General features: G+C 39.6%; 1 protein-coding gene across 1 annotated transcript in view; it reads left to right on the top strand.

The window, feature by feature from the left end:
* The window catches only part of LOC310952863 (ephrin type-A receptor 6-like), a gene marked incomplete at both ends in the record, with an annotated part of 191,537 nt that overhangs the window by 96,818 nt on the left and 69,824 nt on the right, over positions 1-24,895 (top strand). Inside the window, 2 exons of the mRNA XM_083921660.1 lie at positions 2,722-2,877; positions 6,337-6,672. Of these exons, the coding sequence (XP_083777786.1) occupies positions 2,722-2,877; positions 6,337-6,672 (492 nt within the window). The remainder of the gene's footprint in view (positions 1-2,721; positions 2,878-6,336; positions 6,673-24,895) is intronic.

The following is a 24,895-nucleotide window of genomic DNA, read 5'->3' as shown; positions in this document are numbered from 1 at the left end:
GTGTGTGTGCTAACCTCCTTGTCACCATGTGTGTGTCCATCCTCGGGTGATGCATGGTCAGCCATTGTACAGCACCACTGTGGCCTTGGAACAGAGCCTGGCCAGACAGATTGCAGCAGAACGCAGCGAGGTTCGACAAGGAACATCCCCTCCGTTCACTGAAGGTCAGGGAGAGGCATCATTAGGTTGACAGAGTCTCAAACAGGGTCGAGCGGAGTGGGGGAGTTGACTGACGTTTTTTTGACTCAAGGACACACCGTTATAAGAGGTTAATGACAGAGGCAGCCTTGGTAGCCTATGCCGTAGGCGGTGTCACTTATCATACTGATGTACAGTATGTGCTTGCTGCATACATGTGTGTATTTTTAAATTCAATCGGTAAATATTCAGCATGATTAAATGGAACATTTTAATAATCTATCTTTCTCAGGCACAGGACACTAGATTTTTGATTGAAATAGAGGATATTTATCATTATTAAATAAACATTTTCTGGTCAATACATCATAAAAAACCTGATTCCATCCCACGATTGCCATTTTCAACAGTGTAATAACTGTAATTAATATAAATGTTTAAATTAACACAATTCAACAAACAAACAACACTGTGTGTGTGTGTATGTGTGTGCATGTGTGTGTGCGTGTGTGCTTGTGTGCGTGTGTGCGCATGTGTGTGTGTGTGTGTGTGTGTGTGTGTGTGTGTGTGTGTGTGTGTGTGTGTGTGTGTGTGTGTGTGTGTGTGAGACATGTGTTAACCTCTTTGCCTCCGTCCTAATTGTCCCCATTTGATCCAACTTGTTGTGGTTTCAAGCGCTTCCTTGTCCTCCCTACAGCTCCATTTATCACAGGCAGCCATGAGACACACAAAGGCCCTTGGTGCTTCAAGGTGAATCCCTTCAAATGGCTCAGCTTTTGTTACATGGTTAAATCGATGTGTTAGGTGACAACTCGCAGCAAAGGGAATCTCACCAGGCAGCAGACTTTAACACGTCTCTGTGACATCAAGTGCTGTGAAGCTTGAGAAAATGCTGCCTGAAAGATGGCGCCTAATGACTTTTGTTAACACCCATTTTTAATAAGGGAATGTTCTTACTGGAGCAGTCACTTATTACAATTTACTTTATCAGTGTTTTATAGAAAAAAGGAGTTGCAGTACTTCCTTCCCTAACTCCTTTAGCCGAGGAAGGGAAATGAGACACACTGGTATTGTTTGCAGTTTGTGAGTCCGTGTCATCATGGCAAAATGTGGTCCTGGAGACACCTACTGTAGCGTGAACTCCCATATCACCCAGTGGGTTTTGAGTATTTTGCTAGATGTTTATATGTCAGTCAGCCTGTCATGTGCATGACAGTGTTTCAACCATTCAAATACAGTCACGAAACCTTAAATGTGTTCAGTTAAGATCAAGATAAAGGCCGAGTTCAAAGATGGATGTGGTCTGAGCAAGTAAGGGAAGTAGGGGGTAGAAAGTAGGAAAGGGGCCATTGCCCCACATCTTCACATCCCGTTAAGCGTTGCGGCTGGTGTGATCGCATGATGGTCTCCAGTTTCATATGTTGATAGAAAAGTCACGATGCGCACATTCTCTTTTAATTCTGTGAATTTGAATACAAAGGGGTTGGGTTTGATAGTAATACATGTGTTACCAACAGAGACCCTCTTCATTACACGCTTTCATACACAGGGCTAGGTTCAGCAGCTAGTAAGCTATTATAACAAAAACATGCATTTTGGCAACATTCATGCACCAAACCAGTGTTTAAAATCCCTTTCTCTGTTAGGAAAGAGTATGCAACTGACTCTTATGCCCTTCATGGCCAAGCTGGATGTGAAAAAGAGGTTTACACATTTACATAGCCTAAATTAAGAAAAATTGTGTAAGCGTTGTGGTTCTCTGACCCCCATGATGTTTTTCTGAAGGTGAAATGTAAAACACGTTTGTCTGGAAACGTTACAGCAAACCAATTGTGTGTGAAAACATCATCAGTGAGATGTTATGTATTTATGTTTTCTGTTAAAAAAGAAAAAACTTTTATCATCACGTTTAATTATTCAGCTCTCATTATTCATAGAGGGTTACACACAAGCAGTAAATATAAATGAGGCATTAATGCTCTATCCATCCTCAGGGTTAACCTTTTTTATCATTTAGGAAGGGAGGAGAAAAATACATGTGGGTTCGGAATAGCAAGTGTTCCGGTTGTCAAAATGTTATTAATTCCCAAAAAAAAGGACATTTCATTTTAAAAAGCACATGCGTGTCTGTGAAGCCCCTTTGTTTTCATACTTTTTAATACTTAGAGTTAAAGTTTCCAAAAACCAGAGCAGATGGTCTCATTATATTATTGTGAACCTTGCTGCCTCAATTTCCATATTTAAAAAGAAAACCTGATTTTCATAAATCTGTTAAAAGTCATTAATGCTCTAAAACATAAAAATAACAGACACCATTAGCATAACCGATAATGCTTGATTCATGATGATTATTGACAGACACCAGGTTATTCCAATACACCTGCTTTATTGATGTTATAGGTATGGCTGCTTTAAACAATTAATATGATGTAATATTTTGGAAACATCTGCTTGAATCCTCATGCGTTGGGAAGTATTATAAGGATATGTGATGCTTTTTCTGATATTTTTACCTGCCTGCCCATAACATAGACTGGCTTTTCTCTCATCCATGTCATATTGTCTTCCTGTCCAACCCCCCAGCGTGCCACCCAGGTTTCTACAAGGCATATGCTGGAAACATCAAGTGTGCAAAGTGCCCTCCACATAGTTTCAGCTACGGAGAAGGGGCTACTGTCTGCCGCTGTGAAACGGGCTTCTTCAGGACTGAAAGAGATCCTCCAACTATGGCTTGCACTCGTGAGTATACCGGTGGGGCTTGATACTTTAAAAATTTCCCCCTCGGATTATTGAAGTATTTCTGAATCGGATTCTGATTATTTTTGCTCATTAGACACATGACCACAAAAATGTCCAGGGCTTTTTGTCATACATTTTGATATGATTAGAGTCATGGGAGAGCTTTAGCCTCACTGCCTCAGTTGTTCATCTATGATAAATATCTCTATACTTGTGTATGCCTGACACTCTGGGTAAGTTATTGCTTTGTTTCTAGAGCTGGTGGATTACTCCAGTGGTCGCTCAGAATTAGCTGAGGCTGGAAATCCACTCTAGTCTGCAGGACTTATCTGGTGTGAAACTGTGCATTAGAGAGTCTCTGGATGAATTACATGGCTTTTGTTCGGCTGTCTCGTCTTCATTGATGATTCTCCGACTGTCATTACGACTTCATATTTGCATTAAATTACAGTTTAACCGGACTAATTCTCCTTTAATTAAAAAGCCATTTAGCTGTCACTGAGATAGACGGGGGCCACGTCTGAGAGCTCTACAGGATGGAAGAGTGTATTTGTCTTTCACAGCAAAACAAAGCCAAGTCATTTTTGAGCAAGTGTACAGTTCCCTGCAAGATGCACTGTTTGCAGAGGCTTGGCCCTTCATACAATGTTTTCATCTCTAAGTTTAGAATCAGCTGATGCAATATATTGCTTCCACTCACAGAAATTCATGCATTTATACCTACAGGCTTTCAAGTGCAACAGCAGTCTCTTGGTGTTGAATAGCTAATATATACAGTAATGGTAAATGGACTTATAGAACACATTTTTAGTCTCCTGACTTCTCACGGTGCTTTTACACTCGTGATATTCATCCATTCACACATGTTCATACATTGACGGCACAGGCTGACGCACATTCACACCCAGCAATTTGGTGTTCAGACTGGAGGAGCCGACCTGAGTAGTGAACAACCTGCTCTTTTCCCTGAGCCACAGCCGCCCCTATTGGTATGCCAGTACAAACACAGCATAAAAACTTTTCCAGCAAATGATGTGAATTATATGAAGGAATTAGACCTGTAACCGGGCTGATGGCATCTAAATGAATATTGTTTACATTGAATATAACACCAGCACAAGGCCACAAATTATCATTGAGTTATGAACGATAACTCTGGAAACCTGGGACCCAAACACAACACACAAGCACGGAGTAAAAGTTGAGTGATTTTATTGCGATGTATACAAAATACTGTGCACAGTGAACAGGGGAGGGGAGAAGGGGCTGGTGAGTCCAGTGGTGAGCGGTGGTGAGCTCTCTAGAGCGTGCCCAGTGAAGGTGAAGTGCATCCAGGAGAAGCATCTGTCCACGTGGTAATGACGGTCTCCAGGTCAACAAACAATTCCCAAACCAAGAAACAGCGGCAACAGAAAACTAACAAGCGGGCAGGCAGGCAGGGATGCAGGTAGGCAGGATGAGGTTAGCAACAACTGCAGCAAAGAACACAGGGATAGCTTGCCACAAAAACAGTAGACACAGGGAGACCACTAAACATGCAGAAGCTAAAATCTCAGCAAACTACCACTCTTGCTGACGGAACGATCTGGCGACGAGTGACTATCAGGGCAGTCTTCTTATACTGGAGGTAGGGGGATTAACAATGGTGAGTTTCACCTGGTGCAGCCTGCCGGAGATCACCACGCCCACAGCTCACAGAAGACACACACACACACACACACACTCACACACACACACACACACACTTACACACACACACACACACACACAGACACAGGAGAACAAGGGAGACACAAGTAGGAAGACATACAGGGAAATACAAACAATGAAACAAGAGGGAAGAAGAGGGCTGCCACGATATCCTCATGACAATTGAATTTTGAAAATTAAGTTTAATAAGTTGTATAAAAATTCACACCAATTCCAGACTCAACACACAGCATTGTTTTTAGTGCCTCGTTCAAGCTAGAGCTCTTCAACAGTTGTCGTTAGTTATTGAACTAAATCCTTCAGGAAAAAGCACACCCTAAATCTCCTGTATAAACACGAGAGGTTTGTGGGGGTGTGACAACCCAGCAAACTAAGAGGGGTAGACTACAATATATATTCTAACAAGCTGTGAGTTCTGTTTACTCACATAATGCATTTTAAACAAGAGCTTGTAGGCGTCATGTCCAAGTAAAAAAGAAAAAGAAAAGAAAAGAAATGGAGATTAAGGACTGAGTTCCTGAGGGAAGACAAAGGTAGAGAGCAAGAAAGAGAGGATGTCACAGTAGGAGCGATAAAGGTGGAGAGAAAGTGTAAAGGCTGGATGGGAAAGACAGTGAAGAGAGAAAGGAAGGAGGGCGCTGATACTAATCTCCCCCTAGAGGTGAATGGGAGCTGATTGATGGCAGTGGGGTTACTCTACAGGAGGGGAGGTGGGTGGATTCTCCTCGATGGAGAGAATAGAGGACGTGAGATAATGGCCAATAGACGCAGAAAGAGATAGAGAGAATGGACATCCGCTGACAGAAGTGGAGGAGGGGTAGGAGGAGCTTTCCTGTCTACTGAGATTTTTAGCAAAGGTAGGGAGAGAGAGGGATGGAGGGATGCTGAAGGAGAGGGAAACATCCTATTGTCTAGGCAGACAGTGAGCTTGGCAGGACAGGAGTGTTCAAATCCCTCAGGCCTTTTAACTCCTTCCTGTTGACAGCTGGCTGCCTCCTATAGCACAATAGTTACCCTGACACAAATCCAGAGAGCACAAAAATACCTCAACAAAGTGAAATATGCAGGAAGGAATATTATTTACAATGTTTACTGCGTGGGAGAGGAATTGATATGAAGAGTTATGTGATACAGCAGTAATAATAACACATTTGTACTGCAATCTACCTGTGTGAAATATTTGCAGAGCATTTAGAATTCAGTCTTAGATGCGGTGTACCTCAGGGGTCAATTTTGGAACCTGTGCGTTTCTTATATATGTATATCTTATATATCTATTGTATATGTAGTATTGTATTCTCTCCTGCATAGTAATATCGGTTAGTTATTGCTTGGAAGAAACACAAAATACATGTATGAGCCAGTAAAGGAGTATAATAGTTTACTTTTAAAGACAGAAAATAGAAGCTAGAGAAATAGCAGGAATTCACCCATAAATGAATAAAAGCAGGAGGTCAAAGGAAGCATCAACCTTTTTTAAGTTTATATGAAGCCTCATTTGGGTCAAAATTAAGCTATTGGACAATTAAATGGATCTATAGGAGAAGTAGATGTTATGCCATTGCCACCAGGGTTTATAAGCCATAAAATACTAACAGACATAAATACACAATTAGCTGTGTGGGGTTTAAACAGTAGTCACAGCTAAGTGTGTATGTTCTTTTCCTAACATCAAATTCAAAATATTAAATTACCTTTATAACTGATTTATCTATTCATATTATTATTATTATTTTCCAATACTGGCAGGCCCTCCATCTCCTCCCCGCAACTTGATGTTTAACCTGAATGAAACCTGTCTGATGCTGGAGTGGTCACCTCCCAGTGACAACGGGGGCCGTCGGGATCTCACCTACAACGTCCAATGCAAACGCTGTGGCCCCGGGCCCGACCAGTGCCAGTTCTGTGAGGAAGAGGTGCGCTTCCTGCCAAGGCCGTTAGGCCTGACCAACGCCACCGTCACAGTCATGGACTTCTCAGCACACGCTAACTACACCTTTGAGATCGAGTCCCTCAATGGTGTGTCAGACCTGAGCTCCTTCCCTCGCCAGGTGGCCATCATCACTGTCAGCACTGACCAGGGTGGTATGTATTTAAATTTTATTCATCATTTAGAGGTACTTGTATGCTGTGTCACTTACTGCAGCACTGTGATCTTTAAAAGGTAGATTATGTTTTAGGATGCTTCCAATATCCAGCACAAGTTCTTAACAGTATGTCAAAGATCTTGTTTTAAAAATGTAATATTTTCTTAAGCAAGATTTTATTGAGAGGTAGTTTAAATCTATAGCCGAGCTAAATGTTATTCGATTTTATTTTTATTTTTTTTCATCATATATTCCCCTATTCTTTCTAGTGTGAACTCCTCCAAAATCGTTTTCTATTGTAAATGGGTTCCACATTACTTTTTTTTCCTTCATTAACTTTTTCAAGCAATGTTTTTATGAGGCAATACACATCACCCAATTGCTTAACATGATTACGCCACTCAAATACACACAAAGTGCCTTTAAGGCAGGAAAAAGGAAGACTACTAGCAAGTAACCATGTATTTGAATTAATTCAACACATTTGTTAGCCCTAGGTTTGTTTACAGAAAACTCCCCTTTGCAACTTTTTTCACGTTGTTTCTTCAACATTTCTCCTTCAAAATTTCATCCACTTCTTATTGAGTATGTGTTTTGTGTGTGTATACAACAATATGCTTATGGGACCAAAAAGGATCTTCATTATTATTTTTAAAGGACATGCAATTTTCCTGTAATTTTTTACCACATCCATCTACAGTTGGAAAATAACTCTTGTGATTAGATTCACAAATTTGGAGATGATTGGTGCACTCCCATCTACTTACAGTTACTTGAGAGATTCAAATAACCATAACTCATTGCCTGGAGGACTGAACCTGCCACTAACATTTTTTTTTTACTTTGGCAGGTAAAAAAAATCACTCATTGGTCATGAATCTAACTCATATGGAATTTGCCACAATCCTTTCTTGAACACTTATTCCAAAACAGTTCTCTATTCTCTAAAATGCATGACCACCATAATCCAGTCAGTATGTCTTTCAGTGTATATTTTGGATCCATACACATGATAAACTTTTTTATCATTTTTTAAAATAACCAATTAATAGGAATTGTTGAGCCTTGGTTGTGAGTGGGTTTTTTTTTTCAAATGTAAATTTTGGATACTCTGGATACAAAACGTTATTGTTTTCATGAAGCATTAAATGCAGATGGTAGAATTAGTATAAGAAAGACATTACAGTTAATGTTGTTCCAGTATTTTAGTTTTGCATCCTTGGTGTAAATAATAGGAGGCCAATGAGAGGTTGGCTTTATCTACATGCTCCAAATAAGGTGTTTTATGCTGACAGGCTCATATTTCCTCTGGGACATTGGTCTGTATGGGAACCCTTATGCTTTTAATTTGTGATTTGCAAACACATTTTTTTCTGTTTTCTCACTCCTCCCTCTCCTGTCCTCCCTCGACTGTTCTCTCTTTTTTTCTATTGGTTGTTTGTCCTCCTTCTGCTTGCTCTCCTGTTTTTCCCCTTCTTTCTTCTTTGTTCACTCTCCTGCCTTCTTTTTCTCTCCATCCTTGTGTTGCTGTGGGAATCTGGGAGCAATACATTTTCTCATACAGCCAAAACACATTAAATGTATTATCCTATGTCACAGGGGACAGCTCTAGCCTTTACAGGTAACTCAATGTTACACGAAACCTCTTTATTTCATTAGGATGCCCAGTTTAGCACATAGTCTTGGCAGGTCCCCAAGCTGTACACAAGACCCATTTCATCACTAATATACCAGCTGCAGCTGTTTAAAATGCCCAAGGGAAGAGGCAGATTTCTGGCCATCATCCAGTAGAGTGATAAGTAGCGTGATGATCTATTTTCCTACAATCGCCTTGACAGGAACAAGAGTTTGGTCAGTGATTCAATGGTCAGTGTCATTCATGTGCCATTTGATGGAGGTAATTTTTTTACAAAGCTGGCTGTATGTAGGCTTTACTTTTAATGACAAGTCTGGAGAATGAGAACACTGCCATCTAGTGTCTCAAAATCGTAGTCACAACAACCAAAAATAATTCCAGCAGTTGGGTTGCCAGGTTCATTGCAGAGTGTGTCAGCGATCAGCCTGCGCCATGTAAAGTGATGAATCATTCAGGGTAACGACTAATTTCAACTAATCAATTAATTTAACGACAGTATTTAATGTTAGCCGGTCTTCAACAGGAAGTCTTTCTTTGAGTGTATTTCTAATCGATTAGCTAGCTCTCAACTCAAAATGATTCCTTGTTTCTGTAACAGACTACCCTGGCAACCCGCAATGCCTGCCATTTTGGCTGGTACAATGTTAACAGAACGTGACAGAAAGTCATTGTCAAACCCTTCAAAACTTATTTAAAATATGAATTCAGACTAAATATATATTTTTATGGACAAGCAATACTTTCATTCTGTACCCCTCAAAACACCCCGTGGGTTTATTTTTTAATTATTATTTTTTTAAATATAGCTTTTAATAAAGATTCTACATAAAGTGTTCAACCTTTAGGTAGGCTAAAGATACTACTCAAAATTAAACAACTATTTCCACATGATTATATACTGTACCTTATTTCAGCATCAAGAAATTATTTTGGTCCAACTCAATGCACTTTGTCTCTGCTAATACCTTCACATACCTGACACTTACTGAACTGATTCTTGTATACTGAAGAATAGCAAACATTCCAATTCAGCAGATTTGTTCCTCTATTGGTCTTCAAACACTGTCCAGAGATTGTGTTCACATTTTGTTGATAGACTTCTAAAAATTATGAAATCAAAGTATAATAATGTTTGTGTTGCTTTAATTTTAGTTTTAATCATTTCCATTCAATTCTAATTTCTGCTTTTCCAATGATACAACTTACACAAGTGTGCTGAATAGAACTCTGGGAAATCTAACCATACAGTCGGATTTCTTATTTGTAGGAGCTCATTTCAAAGGAGTTGTTACTGGATATTCTTCTTTCGGCTTTGTTGGGAATGGAAGAAGAGTGTTACTTCCCACAAATATCCAACACAGTACAAATTACTACAGTTGTGTCAGTTATCATATTATCGCTCTAAGACTGCAAGGAAAACTTCCCCTAAAATGTCACCAAAAAAGAAAAAAAAAATAGTGGTGAGATATGTACTGCTGTGTGTACATTTCGTTGACTAAAGCCTTCATCTTTGTTCAGAGTCAGCTTCTTATCACAGGTAACCGGTGCAACTTCATCCCATTCATCCCCATAGCACCACAGCTGTACACAGTCGGATGCTCAGCTTCTACTGACTTTAATGGGGAAGTGTAGAGTGGGTTGTTCCACTGCAGCAAAACTAGACTGTCATTGGATAAATGCTGGGCTTCGTCCCGCCCATCGGACACTCAGCGTCTCTGGGGGTCTTTTGGACAGTGGGCTGGCCTGGACGCTTGACTTCTGCATGATGATTGGATGAGCTGTCTGAGGAGGAATCCTTTTTTGATTGACAGCTAAATGAGCGAATCAGAGATCTTGAAGAATAAACAGCCATCAGAGCATTTTCCAAGTTTTTCATTCCGTTGTTCTGAACTGTTCTGGAGACTTTACTGATTCCCAGCGACTTTGTCTTTGTTAAAAACGACTAGCTTTGTGTTTGGCGACTCTGTTCTGTCACTCTGTGGTTTCTTTCCCCAACGAGCAACGGCAGCTGTGGAGCTTCTTCCCCCTGTCACGATCACTTACACTCACAAGCGGTCACACTTCATAGTAGCAGCTCCAGCTAGGTCAAGGCCATTAAAGCAGCCTAGCTCTGCTGGCCATTGAGAGGACACTGGTCAAGTCCCTGGAAAAGAGGCCTAGTTGGTACGACAAGGTCCCAGATCATTTTCTTGAAAAGGAACGAAGGGTAGAATTCACATATAAATAAACAAACACATTTATGATGTAGGACGGAAAAATTAGCTTCCCCTCCTTGAAAACCAGTGTTCCATTTGTGTAACCCTGAGATTTCTTATTCTCTGCAATTAACTATGTTGCTTTTTATAAAGAACAATAATTAGTTTATCATCACTATGTTACACTTCTGCAAACACTGATTAACAGCAACTACAACATGGCAGGAAGAGGAATCAGGTCCATCAACCAGACATATAGTTTTGATGAAGATCTTTTTTTCTGTGACTGCAGTGATATGCATACAAACAAATACTTTTGCACATATGCTTCCCTGGACACATCCACCTAAATCTCTCTGTAATGGGCTTGTGTGGGAAGGTGCACAGAAAATTCTAACACCGTTAGCATAGCGTTGCCATCAGCAGAAATGAGATAGCAATGTGAATTTCTCTGAGTTGTGAGAAGAGTCTCCTGTAAAAATGTAGGCTTGCCATAGATAAATTAGACTTAGTCATTAAAATGCAGATGGCCCCTTTTGGTAAATGCTTTGTGTCAGTGAGGTTAGTATATGATTTGTTGTGCCAATGATTGGCTTTGCAAACACACAGACACACACCAGTACTGTGTACATGCATGAGCGGCTCATAGAAGTTAGCCCTGTGATAATTTCCTGTCAGGCATAACCTTTTCAATATTTTGTGATTTATACAGTGAAGCAAATCAGATGTATGCACAAGCATCACTCTTCATAACACACACGCAGGCACTGAGATTCTGTGTGGAGAATTATAAAGCATAAGGATTAACAGCGGGGGAGTGTCTTGGCCTGGAGTAAATCCCTTCATATTTAGAGAAAGAGAAAAAGAGTCTGGGGAAATTATGTGTGCATTTGGAGTTCTCAAAGTTGACACCAGGAACGTGGCACTTCCGTGATCAGGCAGACTTAGAAATTTACAGCTCTAGGACAGAAGATCACCTGATCCTTCCAAAGGCTGAAGTTTTACTTACATAGCTCTAAAAACAGAATTAAACAAATCCAATAAATACATTTGCATACCTGCCAACATCCTGTTGTGGAAGAGAGGGAGATTTTCCTGGGGTATAGGCAAATGGCCTACCCTCAACACCCCTGCCCCCTCGTAATCCTACACCATAGATGAATAGAATACATATAGGGAAAGTAATCTTCAAGAGTCTGAATTAGACTGATCATCAAAAGTCAACATGTCTCATTTCTGAGAAGGCCTGTGTGAGTTGTGTGTGCATGTGAAATATGTTTGGACTTTTGGATAATTGTTTACCCGCAGCACCTGTGGATGTCTGCCACTGACACCGCTGCACAAGTAGGGTCAGGTAAGGTATTGTTTCCATGGAGAGACCTGGAAAGGAAATGCAGAAGTTGCATAGCGTTCTCATTTTTCTATTCTGTGTTTAAACAAGCATCTTTTGGGGGAAATCTGCATGCGTACGGTAATGCAAAAGTGTGTGAAATTTGACAAATATACTCGCCAGGCCACTAGGTGGTACTGTGAAGCACTGCCACACAACACCACCAAGAGCTTGGGTATGCGTAGAAACTTCCGTCTACTCCTCTCCCCAGTAGCTGAAAAGCAGATAGCCATCAGTGTGAGAGAGATCTGCAGCCTCCCACCCAGGCAACTTGAATGTCAGACTGATGGAGATAGTCATGACATGTTTGTTGTTGTTTGCCTGTACTGCACATGGATGTTACATAAACGCCTATGCAACGAGAGCCAGCGTGAGTTGATCAGAGCACACTTTTGCGTTTGTAACCATTTAGACGGGATTTCCACTCTGGAGGAAGATTTCACTTTTTTTTGTTTTTAAGCTCCAAAAACGGCATCGCTGACAAAACGAAAGGCATATCTGATGAAATATTTTGTCATTTTCACCCGCGAGCGTCATGTTAACAGGGCCTACAGTAAGTGTTGCATTATATTGTAACTGTTCAGTTTTATCCAGTCTGAGTCTGAGTCTGAGGCTGAGAAAGTGCAGTCAGGCAGGCTTGTTTAATGCTCCAGACTAGATTGCCAGATACCACACAATTTAGTGTAATGTGTGTGGTAAGTCTAAGGTATGTCTGAAAGGGCTCATCTAATCTTGCAACATATATCCCACTCAAAAACAAGTTAGAAACACCCATTTGATTTGTATATCAATATGGGATCTGCAGAGATTGTTGGCAGGAATGCATTCGTCACTACTAAAATGTTTCAATAGTTTCTTCCCACATGCATCAAAAATATGGTCCCTTCCACAAAAAAAAGCAGTATCCTCCAAAACAGCAGGCAAGTGCTGCCATTCCCAAGTGTTGCCTTGCTCAAGGGAACTATGGGTGCCTTCCCAAAGTAGGTGACTAGGTCAGGAGGAAGAGAGAAGAGCCAGAAGCAGCTAGAGGACAAGTGACTGCTGGATGAGGATGTGGAAGGTTAAGTGAGCAGAGAAGTGAAATGAGGGAGTAAGCATAAGAGGTAAATAGAGGGAGAGAGGGAGAGAGAAATAGAGAGAGAGAGAGAGAGTTATGAAAGCTGGAGAAGAGTGGGACAGAGAGGGATGAGGTCACAGAAAATAAAGAAAAGAAGATAGAAAATGAGAAGCAGAGTAGGAGGAGATGATTGAGTGAGGTGATGATCGAATAAGCAAAGAAGGGGGAGGCAAATGTAGAAGAGGGTAAACTATAGATGCATTTCCTGCGGAAATACGTGGAAATGCTTTAATGCTGCAGCTACAGTGAAAAACAGCACAATGTTTGCAAAAATATAAAAACAGAATATTTGAAAAGAATATTAAAAAAGCTGAATATGTGCAAACGTTTAAAAAAGCTGAATATTTGAAGAGAATAGTAAAAAAAAACCTGAATATGTGCAAAACTATGACAAAGCTGAATATTTGAAGAGAACATTAAAAAGCTTAATATGTGCAAAAGTATGACAAAGCTGAATATTTGAAAAGAATATTTAAAAAGCTGAATATGTGCAAATGTATGAAATGGCTGAATGTTTGAAAGAATATTCAAAAGCTGAATATGTGCAAAAGTATGAAAGAGTGAAAATAATATTAAAAAAGCTGAAATTGTGCAAGCTCCGTGAGAGCCAATCAGAGGCCAGTTCTGTGAGATCCAATCAGAAGCCAGCTCTGTGAGAGCCAATCAGAGGCCAGCTCTGTGAGAGCCAATCAGAAGCCAGCTCTGTTAGAGCCAATCAGAGGCCAGCTCCCCCATACAGGGACTCGAACCCTATGGTCCCCAGCTGAGTTCTGTTAGGACTGCCCTTTTGACCTCATCACCCTGCGACATATCAACGGTTTCCATGGCAAAGGCCTTGCAGTTTATACTGTATGTAGGTCAAACTAAAGCATTGTTCTCTGCACTGAAATGCATAGAAACATGCTTTGAAACAACTAATTCTACGGAAAAACTATGACTTGTATTGTATTGCAATCTGGTTTATGCTGTCCAATGCAACGAGGAATGCAAAGATCTCTAGATTGGAGAAACAAAACAACCACTGCATAAACGCATGGCCCACCACAGGAGAGCTAACTCCTCAGGCCTGGACTCCGCTGTCCACTTACACCTCAAGGAGAAAGCTCACTCCTTTGATGACAATAATGTCCAGATCCTGGACAGAGAGGACAGATGGTTTGAAAGAGGAGTAAAATAAACCATCTATGCAAAAGTAGAGAGACCCTCGCTCAACAGAGGAGGAGGTCTAAGACACCACTTATCTCCAATTTACAATGCTGCCTTTTCATCCCTAGATCCAACAATCTAACCTCAAAGAACAACTGTTCACAAAAGGCCTCCTGTGACTCCAACAACTGTCTTTCAGACTCATAGAGCACTAACAAAGTCGAAACAAACTTCCCACCAACAACTGCCACTCTAACGACGGCCGTTGGCACTTGGAGCACAAAGGGTCTCAGTGACATCACTGGCCTTGTGAGAGGTTAAATACCTGGATCTATATCTACACCCGCTATTTGGACCAGTCCCAGCCTGGTCAGATGCATACATGAACTGATGAAGCTTCTTGGATGAGAGGTGAAACGTCTTCCTAGACAAATAACCAGGTCCAGTTGCTTTTGACTTAAATTGCTTTGAGGATAACGATGAAATGAGAATATTCACAGGCTATGACTTGTATTGTTAAGTTTTCTTTACTTTGAGCATTGTGAGGGTTTGGTCAACATGGAGACATATTTTTTTTGGTGTGGAATAAGTTAAAAAGGCCTGCTAAATCATAGTTTTAAAATCGTGAAGCTATCTTTCTCCCATCATTTGGTTGAACACATTTTGTCATTGGAGTCAATGAGAGCAGGGAGGCACTTCCTGGTGCCTTTAGCCACAGAATTAAAAAATAACTAAGTCCTAGTCCTACAATGAGCACATTTTCTGATAGAAGAAAAGTATGCCTACATTTTGAGATCAATATATATATATATATATATATATATATATATATATATATATATATATATATATGACAAGTAAAGGTAGTGGAAGCTAGAGAAGATTTAGTCAGAAAGAACTGAACAGCTGAACGCCAGAGTGGGGGAGAGATCAAAGGGATTCTCTTCACTCTACTGGCGCAATACACACTCATTATAAACTCTGATCAGGTGTGTGTTTGTGTACTGTTTAAACTAAAACTTGAAATCCACATTGATGCCATATTTGATACATAGCTAGTTAACTACTTTGTGCATGCTCATTTTGTCATATTGGTAACAACAGGGTCTTGCAGATTTTGGAGGGGTTTGCATCCACCATATTGCCTTCACCCCAGATTGCTTAGTGGAAACATATTTCAGTGTGATGTAATTCAAGACAATACCACCACACACATGGACTCCAACGCCAAACTTTTTTTAAAGATGCATGTTCGCTGAGATGATGACATTGTTTGACTTTTCTGGCCACAGATGTCAGTCTTTTTCGTGCCAATCAACACGCACTGTTTTAACAATCTCGAGAAATCTGTTTTTCTTACTTAAAGAAAGTTACATGAAGTCAAGTCAAGTTTATTTATAAAGCACATTTCATATTACAGGGTAGACTCAATGTGCTTCACACGACATGTTGTGACACAACATAAATAAGAGACTCAAAAAAGGAGATTTGCAGATTTCACAGGTTTAATTCTCAAGAATGAAGCCAATAAATATTTCACCTCAGTTATATAGTGTTCGGCGGACACCTTAAAGATATCCATAGACATTACCTGTTTGTCTCAGATAATCTTGTCTTGAGACGGTTTTGTACAAGTTCTCCAAATTAGGTCATCTTGTTCTGAATGTTTATTAACTTCTGCTTCAGCTTCTGGGAAATGCCCCTCTGTTTTGCTTTTATATCTACCAAAACATATGTTTTAGAAGACTTATATAACACCTTTACATCTGGCATTAAAAGTACAGATGTAATTGCACCCAAGGACAGATTGGGATCCGATGAAGCTGGTTACAAGTAAATCACATCTGAATACCTGGCAACGCATTTTAATGCCAGGTGTACATGGGGTTTTATTTTTCTGGGATATATAAACAACAATGAAAATCATTGTAAAGATAGGTATCTATTCCAACCACTCTAAAGTCTTCATTTCCAAGCAGCTTTTTGCACAGATTTATAATCAGTGATCATAGTTTATATGTGACTGCGAGCAATAAGCACTTCAGTCTGTATTGATTTGGCATGAAACCTGACTACCAATTTTTGTCAATATACGTATGGATAAGTTGATCCATCTTATTATTTCTTAGACTCAGTTGAGTTGACAAGTTAACAACTTATCTCTACTTTTATGAGCTTACTCAACATAAATAGTGAATCGTTGGTTCCTGCATCTCATATGTTGTAGTTTATTTAGGGTTAAGGATTGACAGGCATTTAAAAATGTATGTTTTTAACATTTCAGGCAAACGTTTCATAGTTTTATTAAAAAACTTAAAAAGTTCATTTCTGAAAGTTTCACACTTAATATCATTATCAAAGTGACAAAAATGGTCATGTTTATTAGTATCATCGCGATATAGTTAAAACGTGCTAGAAATACTCAAAAAGGAAAGCCACCGGGAATAATAATTTTGATCTATTAAAACTGTACTGGGCTGGTGTACTTCAGTACATTTTCTATTGTGTTGTGTTCTACATATCAAATCGTTCAGGTAAACGCCCTATTCTGTATCCAAGTACAGCCTACTTCTGTCATCATCTAAGTGACATTTGTTTGTGCTGTACAATCGATAACAAATTTATTTGCAATAGGATTAGGAGCTGCTGCTATTGGGCACAGAGCTCTCCACTCCCCACCGTAACTCCGAGCGTGTCTGATGTGGAGACATCAATCTTGAATTAAGACTGAAAGTTAAAAAATCTCTAGAGATTAGATAACACTAATCGTCTGGAATTGTACGGCCATTTATCATTAAACCGGTAAGCATTTCATCCTAGTGCATGCTTTCCATGTGATTCTGTAAATTAAATCAAATGTGCATTAGGACCGAAGCTGACAAATTCAATGTGTAATTGATGTTTGTATGCAAATGTGTCTGCATGTTCATCTACAGTATGGTAACGGTTAAAAAAGTGTAAACAGCATATGGACAGGGGATTTCAGAATTAATAGCCGGATTTCATAATGCAATCTTGGAAATAAGCGCTGAGAGGGGGTGGACAGGTGTATGACTGCAGCAAGAGGCAAAGGAGGAGGATGAAGAAGAGGAAGAGGAGGAGGAGGTGGAAATGGCCTAGAAACATGAGAGTTGCTTTAATCACAGGAAGCAGCTGGGTAATTGTGAATGTCACTGAAAGCAGTCAGACATATCGGGTTCTCCGTTGCTGCGACACATTAGAATATACTTGCAACAACTTGAGAGACTCTAATCAGACGGTCTTTTGTAGATGAAAAGCCGGTGGGTAAAACTAACAATCTGCATGATGATATGGAACAACGTGCGAGGAGCTGGCGAGGGGAGTGATGCTCATTGACTTGGCGTTGCCTGTAAGTGTCCAGATCATTTTCATTTGTTCCACTCACCTGCAGGCAGATGTAGAAATTGTGCAAAGATATTATGCCACCATCCACAATCAAAGTTGATACGAAAGTGTAAATGTCTACATGTAAACCATATGTATGACTTCAGGGTTCATGGTGATGTCGTCTTAGTGTGCTAATCATAGCAAAACTGAATGAAAGCATGCAATCAAAGCTATGTATAACTGGTGTAATGTCAGCCTCTCATAAAGCACTGATTACACCATCAGTATTATTGTCTTCATCTGCCGTCTGCTTTCTCTATTAAACGGTGCAAACCACACGGATATGCCAACGCCGTGTATAATCTGAGACTTCATCAAAATCTAAATTGATTTGAGAATGTGCTTACCTGGCATGCAAGCACACTACACCATGCACACAGAGGGTTCTGAGTTAATGGTGTGCAGAATAGGGTGTATTAAGGAAGATAAATAAAAATGATGATACCGTGGTAAACGTGAAGATGTTGGTGCACAATGCTCAGGGATGCTACCCATTACAGCAAACCTTAGCCACACACATTGTATCTGTCAGTATTATAGTGTGTGTAATATATCTAGATATTATATAGTGTCATCACAATAGCTTTCATTAAAGATCACTACAGGATATGTAATACTTGTCGCTGATTTCAAGTCTTAGAGAAATATTTAATTTAAATTCCAAGGAATTGTTAAGAATATACACATACAGTATATATGACAAACAGTATATATAAAGATATCCTAAACCTGCCGCAGTAATAAACTTTAACGATCCCAGACTTTACGGACATACAGTTTTTAAAATCTTTTGAAAACATGGCACTGAGTCAGCTGACATGAGACTGAGAGGTTTGTTCAAAAGTGTTTGAGCTCAAAAAGTAAAATCATGAAATCCTTTTGTCCTTTGCTGGGACTGAGGTTCATTTATCAGAAATATATAAAGGAGATGAACCACAGAGGGCTTTAAATATTATCAAAAGGATATTTGAATGAACTCCAAAATGAATAGAAAGTCAATACAGAACTAGAGTCAAAAATCAAGTGGGAAATGGTATCCATTACATAGTGACACTGACTTCTCACTGACATTTGGCAATTGCATGCCTTTATTAGATACAGCTGTGGATGGACAGGAACAGGGGAGAGAGAGGGGAAGACATGCAGCAGTTTAATGTCTTTTATTTCACAGACTCCTTAACTCTGTTAGAAATAGAACAGTAGATACAACTTTAGTGGCAATGTAGTAAATGCTGTTATTTTGTTCAGTTACTCCATTAAGGAAAGTGTCCAATGGCATTCATTGCTGAGAAAATGTGTGTGTTGTAGCATCTTTAAATCCCTGCTTGACAAAACCTTTATCACTTGCCTTTTCTTGTCTTTTATGAGCACTGCCAGTACAAATGTGTTCTCATTAAAGCTTCTTCTTTGTGGACCTACAATATCTCCCAAGTTAAATTATTAACTTCTTGGTTATATGAGTCATGAGCAGTTTTTTGCACACTTTTGCTCCTTGTTTCCTTGCCACATTTACACACAGTTTTTAAGATGTGCTGACATCTTGAGAAAGAGTGACAATTATAGTCAGCAACGGTACATCTAACAAATCTGAAGTGAAATGTGATCAGCACATTCAAAGAAGACATGCTTTTCCTTGTTTTCTGTCATACAGTATGTACCGTATTTCGCAGTTTTTTTCATAGTTTGGCGGGGGTGCGACTTATACTCTGGAACGACTTATGTGTGAAATTATTAACACATTACCGTTAAATATCAAATATTAGCCCGGGCTATTATTTATGTCAGTCACGTAAGATACTAGGCGTATATCAGCAATCGTCACACACACACGTCAACCAATCAAAATAACGTACACTTATTCAGCCTGTTGTTCTCTATTCTATTTTTATTTTTAATTGCCTTTCAAATTGAAATGTCTATTGTTGGTGTTGGATTTAATCAAATAAATTTCCCCAAAAAATGCAACATATACTATAGTGCGACTTATATATGTTTTCTTCCTTCTTTATTATGCATTTTTGGCTGGTGCGACTTATACTCCGGAGCGACTTTTAATCCGAAAAATACGGTAATGTTGCAGTGTCATATGTTCAATGTGGCCAATGCTTCAAATTATGAAGTAAACATGTAAAAGTAAGGCCTGGGACCAAAAATATTTCAGTTTCTAACAGTTTTTCAGCTCCCGGCTGAAACTTACATCAACTCGTGTTGGGTTTCTTTATATGGTCAACTGCTCAGGGCACGCTGCTAATGTCAGGGGAACCTGAAATTTTGGTTGCAGATGTTAATATATCCCCAGTTTCAGACCACACTTCTTGAACATGTCCTGTCCCGTGTCGTTTTTGGTTAAGAGGCCCACAGTAGAAAGTGTAACTATACTCTTAAAAAGATAGGTGCTAAAATTGAGCGTTTCAGTCAGAGGGTGAAAACAGATACAGCGCCATAGGCAGTATGAGAAAAAATTTGTTTTTTTTAGCATTAAAGCATGTAAACATGTTGTAGTAGAAACCAAAAATACAACGAAATATGAACCTACAAATGAGCAAAAAATGTTTACGTTTTAGGTCAATCTCTGAAGCTGTCTTTCAAATAATTTTGTCATAAACAAGTTGATTTTATCTATATAGCCCAATTTCACAATCTGTACAACACCCTTTATCCTATTTGTATGATCCTAACTGTTAACCATAGCATGTTCATAAAAAAAATTAACAAGACCTTCTTTTTATTACATCACATTACAAGTCCTTCATTGAGCACAATATTAACTATAGTACTATAACCTAACTGCACAACGTTGTCCTGAAGCAACAAAGACAAAAGCCCTTTATTGTAAAGGTTCATGCACATTTATTAATAACAATAATATTTTTATTGTCAAGTTATCTCTATTTAAACATGTGGAACAGTGGAACGTAGGTGAGCTTCCACTGCCGCCACCTCACTTGTCTTCATAATAGGAGCATGATATATCATACCTATATATCATACCCATATATCATACCCATTGCAGGAATAAAAAATTGGGGGGAGAGATGGGGGACAAAAAAGGTATTCAGTAGGCAATACCGGGTTAAATGCAAATGGTCAGATCCATAGATTTAAGTCCTGTTAGAGAATCTTTATATAAATAAGTAATGAACTTGTAAATAAAGTTGTCATTGATAGTCAAACACCTATAAATATCAAACTTTAATAGCGGTATGTGCACAAAATTGTCCAAGTCAGATTCTATATAGCAAAACCTCTGGCCCACCTTGATGGCCATCTGCCATGCGCAAGCCAGCACCAACGTACTGTAATCATGCAGCACTGGCTATGAATGAATAGTGTGTGTTAAACTCCTGGCCTTCTCAGCCATCGCACCCCTCTCAGGCAGCACTCTCCCGGCATAGCTCCACGCTCTAACTAACTATGACAAATTAGCCCCACACTTAATTACCAGCCTGGGAAAATCACAATGATGTTTATTAGGCGCAGCATCATAAAGCGGTGTGTCCATGCCCCAAGACCAAAGCACTGTGCCGGAGAAACACTAATAATAACAACAGCCATACAAATTGAAGTGGAATGACCAGGGTCCCCGAGGCGCTGGCCGGGTTGGGGTGAAGGGGAAGGTGACATTCCGTGGATGAATCAATACTGTTCTGCGCTGTGCTGAGCTCCAGCTACCATTGTATAGTTCTGCCTGTGTGTGTGTGTGTGTGTGTGTGTGTGTGTGTGTGTGTGTGTGTGTGTGTGTGTGTGTGTGTGTGTGTGTGTGTGTGTGTGTGTGTGTGTGTGTGTGTGTGTGTGTGTGTGTGTGTGTCAGTGGGATAGATTTAGCTGTGATCCTTACTCCATTATGGGTTAACAGGAAACAGGAGCCACTGATGAAAAATGCTGAATATATCACATTATAGGATACGTTTTTTTCTTTTTGACATACAGTGTTATGGGCATGTGTATCTTGGGGGTCTTCTGTCTGATAAAGATTAAGTGTGCGTGTGTGTGTGTGTGTGTGTGTGTGTGTGTGTGTGTGTGTGTGTGTGTGTGTGTGTGTGTGTGTGTGTGTGTGTGTGTGTGTGTGTGTGTGTGTGTGTGTGTGTGTGTGTGACCACAGCTGGGCTGGTGGCACTGGCCTTGTGGAGAGAGCGGTCGTAAATAGAGCCTCTGTGCACTGCGGCTTATTAACAGTTGATTTATCTGCCTCTCTATAAGGAATGTGCGCCCTTGGCACCCAAGCCCAGAATTTGGCCCCAGGGGGCCCCAATTACCCGGTGCCATGTGTGTATGTGTAAAGGGAATATTTTGCGTTGTGGTGTCAGGGATGCGTGTGCACGTCGTATGAAACTGTATACATCGGTGCAACTTTTCAGTACCAGGGTCATCTTCATCATCACTCCCACGCACACACACACACACACATGCACACACACATGCTTTCTTGTACCAACTGCGGAGAGAGATACAGGGGGCGAACAATAGGATGGGATAAATTAATTTGACAGCTTTCTGCCCCTACAGTGATTTATCAGAGTATTTATCCTGCTGATGTGCCTTTATCTTTTTTCTCTCCTCTCTCTGCCTCTCCCTTGCCCCCCTCAATACTTTTACATTGAGGCCATGTGTGTTTAAATTGTGTCTGTTTATCATTATAAGTACTGACACTACATGCCATTATAGTTTACTGTGTTAAGACAGCTGCGTGGCATTGATTTACTGCATTAAGGCTGAAGTTTAAAGGTCTCATCTCATTTTATTCATGATGTTTGGCTTTCTTCCCCTGTGCATTTCAAGGATATGTTTCCTCTATAATCATATCTGTGAAATGTCATCTGGATCAAATGTGTTTATTTTTTTGTCTCCCCCTGTCTGATCTTTTTGTCTTGTGAAAGCCATATTTCACATATTTCGTTTGCATTCTTCGGCAACCGTTACAATGCCAAAACTGTTTGATTATGAAGTTATGAATCCTGTTAAAGCTAGACACAGAAAATAAGGATTCCTGCTGCAGGGAACACAATTAAGGTAATATTCATGTTGCATAAGGTATTTTTAGGATTATTATATTATGACCTCTATCAAGTAGGTCTGTCTGTTGTTGGCTTGTTTATTTGTTTGGCAGCAAGATTAAGGAAAAACTACTGGTGCGATTTTCATGAAACTTGGTGTAGAATGGGCATAGGAAGAAACCATTCAAATTTGGAGCTGATCCAAGTCACAGGGTGAATACACCAATTATTTTCCACTTTTGTTAAAATTGCTCGATAGGGCATTTGTGCTTCATTCCTCTGGTGTTGGAATAATGTGAAAAATTAGTTTTTTACACATTAACATTGTGAGACAGGACCTGCCTTGGCAGAAATCTGCGCTCTCCAAGTACCCTTCTAGTTGTTATACAATTGTTTTTAATTATTACCCGCAATCACATTTAGACCTATTATAATCGTTTTTTGTTGACAGCCAATTTTCAATAGGTTTGTGAAGACCTGCTGATTTTACCACCACACTGACTACTTGACAATTGTCCCCAGCTACAGTAAGCCTCGACATTAACAGTATATGAAGTGTTTCTCTATCATTGCCTTGGTGTATGTTCCACATAATATACAGCACAATTTAATTCATTTAAAACACCTGAGGGTAGAACAAGATCATCACAAAATGAAGATTGGATTATTCCCTAATAACTTTCTTTTACATGACATATTACATGATTACATTTATTATCATAAACAGTGTTCACTATCCATTTAGTCATTAGTCATTGTATTTGAACACCATGTTTGGTGAGGCGATAGCTGAAAGGATGGACAGTAAACAGCTCACTTCAGATTAGATCACATTTGATTTTTGACTGTTGCACACTGTGTTACAATGTGAGGGGGGGGCAGTGTATCTAGACTTTGCAGCATGACATATCTTTCGGTTCATCACTAAATGTTACTTTTACAAAGTTTTACCCAACATTTGTTTTCCTGTGAATCCCATCTGACTATTACGTGTGAAAGCATGTGTTAAACATGAAACAAATGTTACTGTGTGGAGGTGGTTATGTGTTTTCAATTTATGCAGACGAAGGGAGGCAGGATCTGAGATATTACACATCGCCGCTTCTGCTACTCCCAGAGGCATCATCAGTAACTATCATATTTAGACCTGCCCTGTCTACTAGCTGCTGCATACCTCATACTCAACCCCATTGCTGGTCCATCCTCATTTTCACCGCTCCGTCTCTTTTTAATAATTCATTAAAATTAAACAAAATAACTTTAATTCATTTAAATTATTTTCACTTCTTTTGCTAAATTCAGCATTAGGAACACTTTGACATTTTTGTGTATAAAATGATTGTGTCCAAGTTTTATTGTAATATTAAGACTTATGAGACATATCACGCTCCTTTTCCTTTCTCCAAAAAAGTGTGTTCATTTGTTTGTCTTGTCTTCTGGATTCTTCGTCTGCTCTGCTCATGCTGACTTGAAACATCCAGTATCAGTACCTTCATCACTCTTTTCTCACTTAATCAATGCTTTATGTTAGCACTAGCTAAGAATAAAACATATACCTGTATACACGTATATGTTATATATGGGTCAACAACTTGCTTAAACAGCAGTTGTAAATAACAAAACTGCTATAATTGTTTTGGTTTTTTTTTTGTTTGTTTGGTTTTTTTTGGGGGGGGGGGGTACACAGCAGAAGTTACCTTAGTTTTCCCTTGGGGAATTGAGAGCAATCTTTCCATCGCTGTGACTGTAACAGAACGCTACATGAGCTGAATGATTCCCCTGCTGTGGAGGTTTTACTTTAAGTGTTCAGTGTGACTACCCTTCTGTTGTGGTTTCTCTGTTAACCTTTCCTACCCTATTCAACCCCATCTGAGTGACCTCAGCACTCATGGGTCACTGATCCCATCACAAACCCACCAGAGATTCCCCACATTGGTTCCCCACCATCATCATCTCTCCGTCTTTACACTCATTCTTTTCTCTCTAAAACTGGTGATGAATACGAAGCGCAGATCAATCAGATCAGGCTTCAGCTCTACTGCTGGACATAATGAAGTGTTTACTGTTGTTGCTTTGTTCTCGTGTTTATCCTAACATGAGGAACACAGAATTTTCTCCCACTGTGGTTAACTTTGTGTGTTTATGGTGTATGTTGCAGACTTGTATTGTTTTTGAAGAGATCATTAAAAATTAAACAATGCTACAACACAAAGCTGTGTTTTTAGACAAAAGGGAGATGGAAATGACTTATGTATAATGTAAGCTCTTATTTGTATGTGTGTAGTTGGGTGTTTGCAGACATAGAAACTATATGACTTTTAGTTTCACACAGGAC

Source organism: Echiichthys vipera (genome assembly GCF_963691815.1).
Source record: "Echiichthys vipera genome assembly, chromosome: 10".
In the NCBI taxonomy this organism is placed as follows: domain Eukaryota; kingdom Metazoa; phylum Chordata; class Actinopteri; order Perciformes; family Trachinidae; genus Echiichthys; species Echiichthys vipera.
The sequence above is the reverse complement of the archived record's forward strand: the minus strand, read 5'-3'. Positions and strand labels throughout refer to the sequence as shown.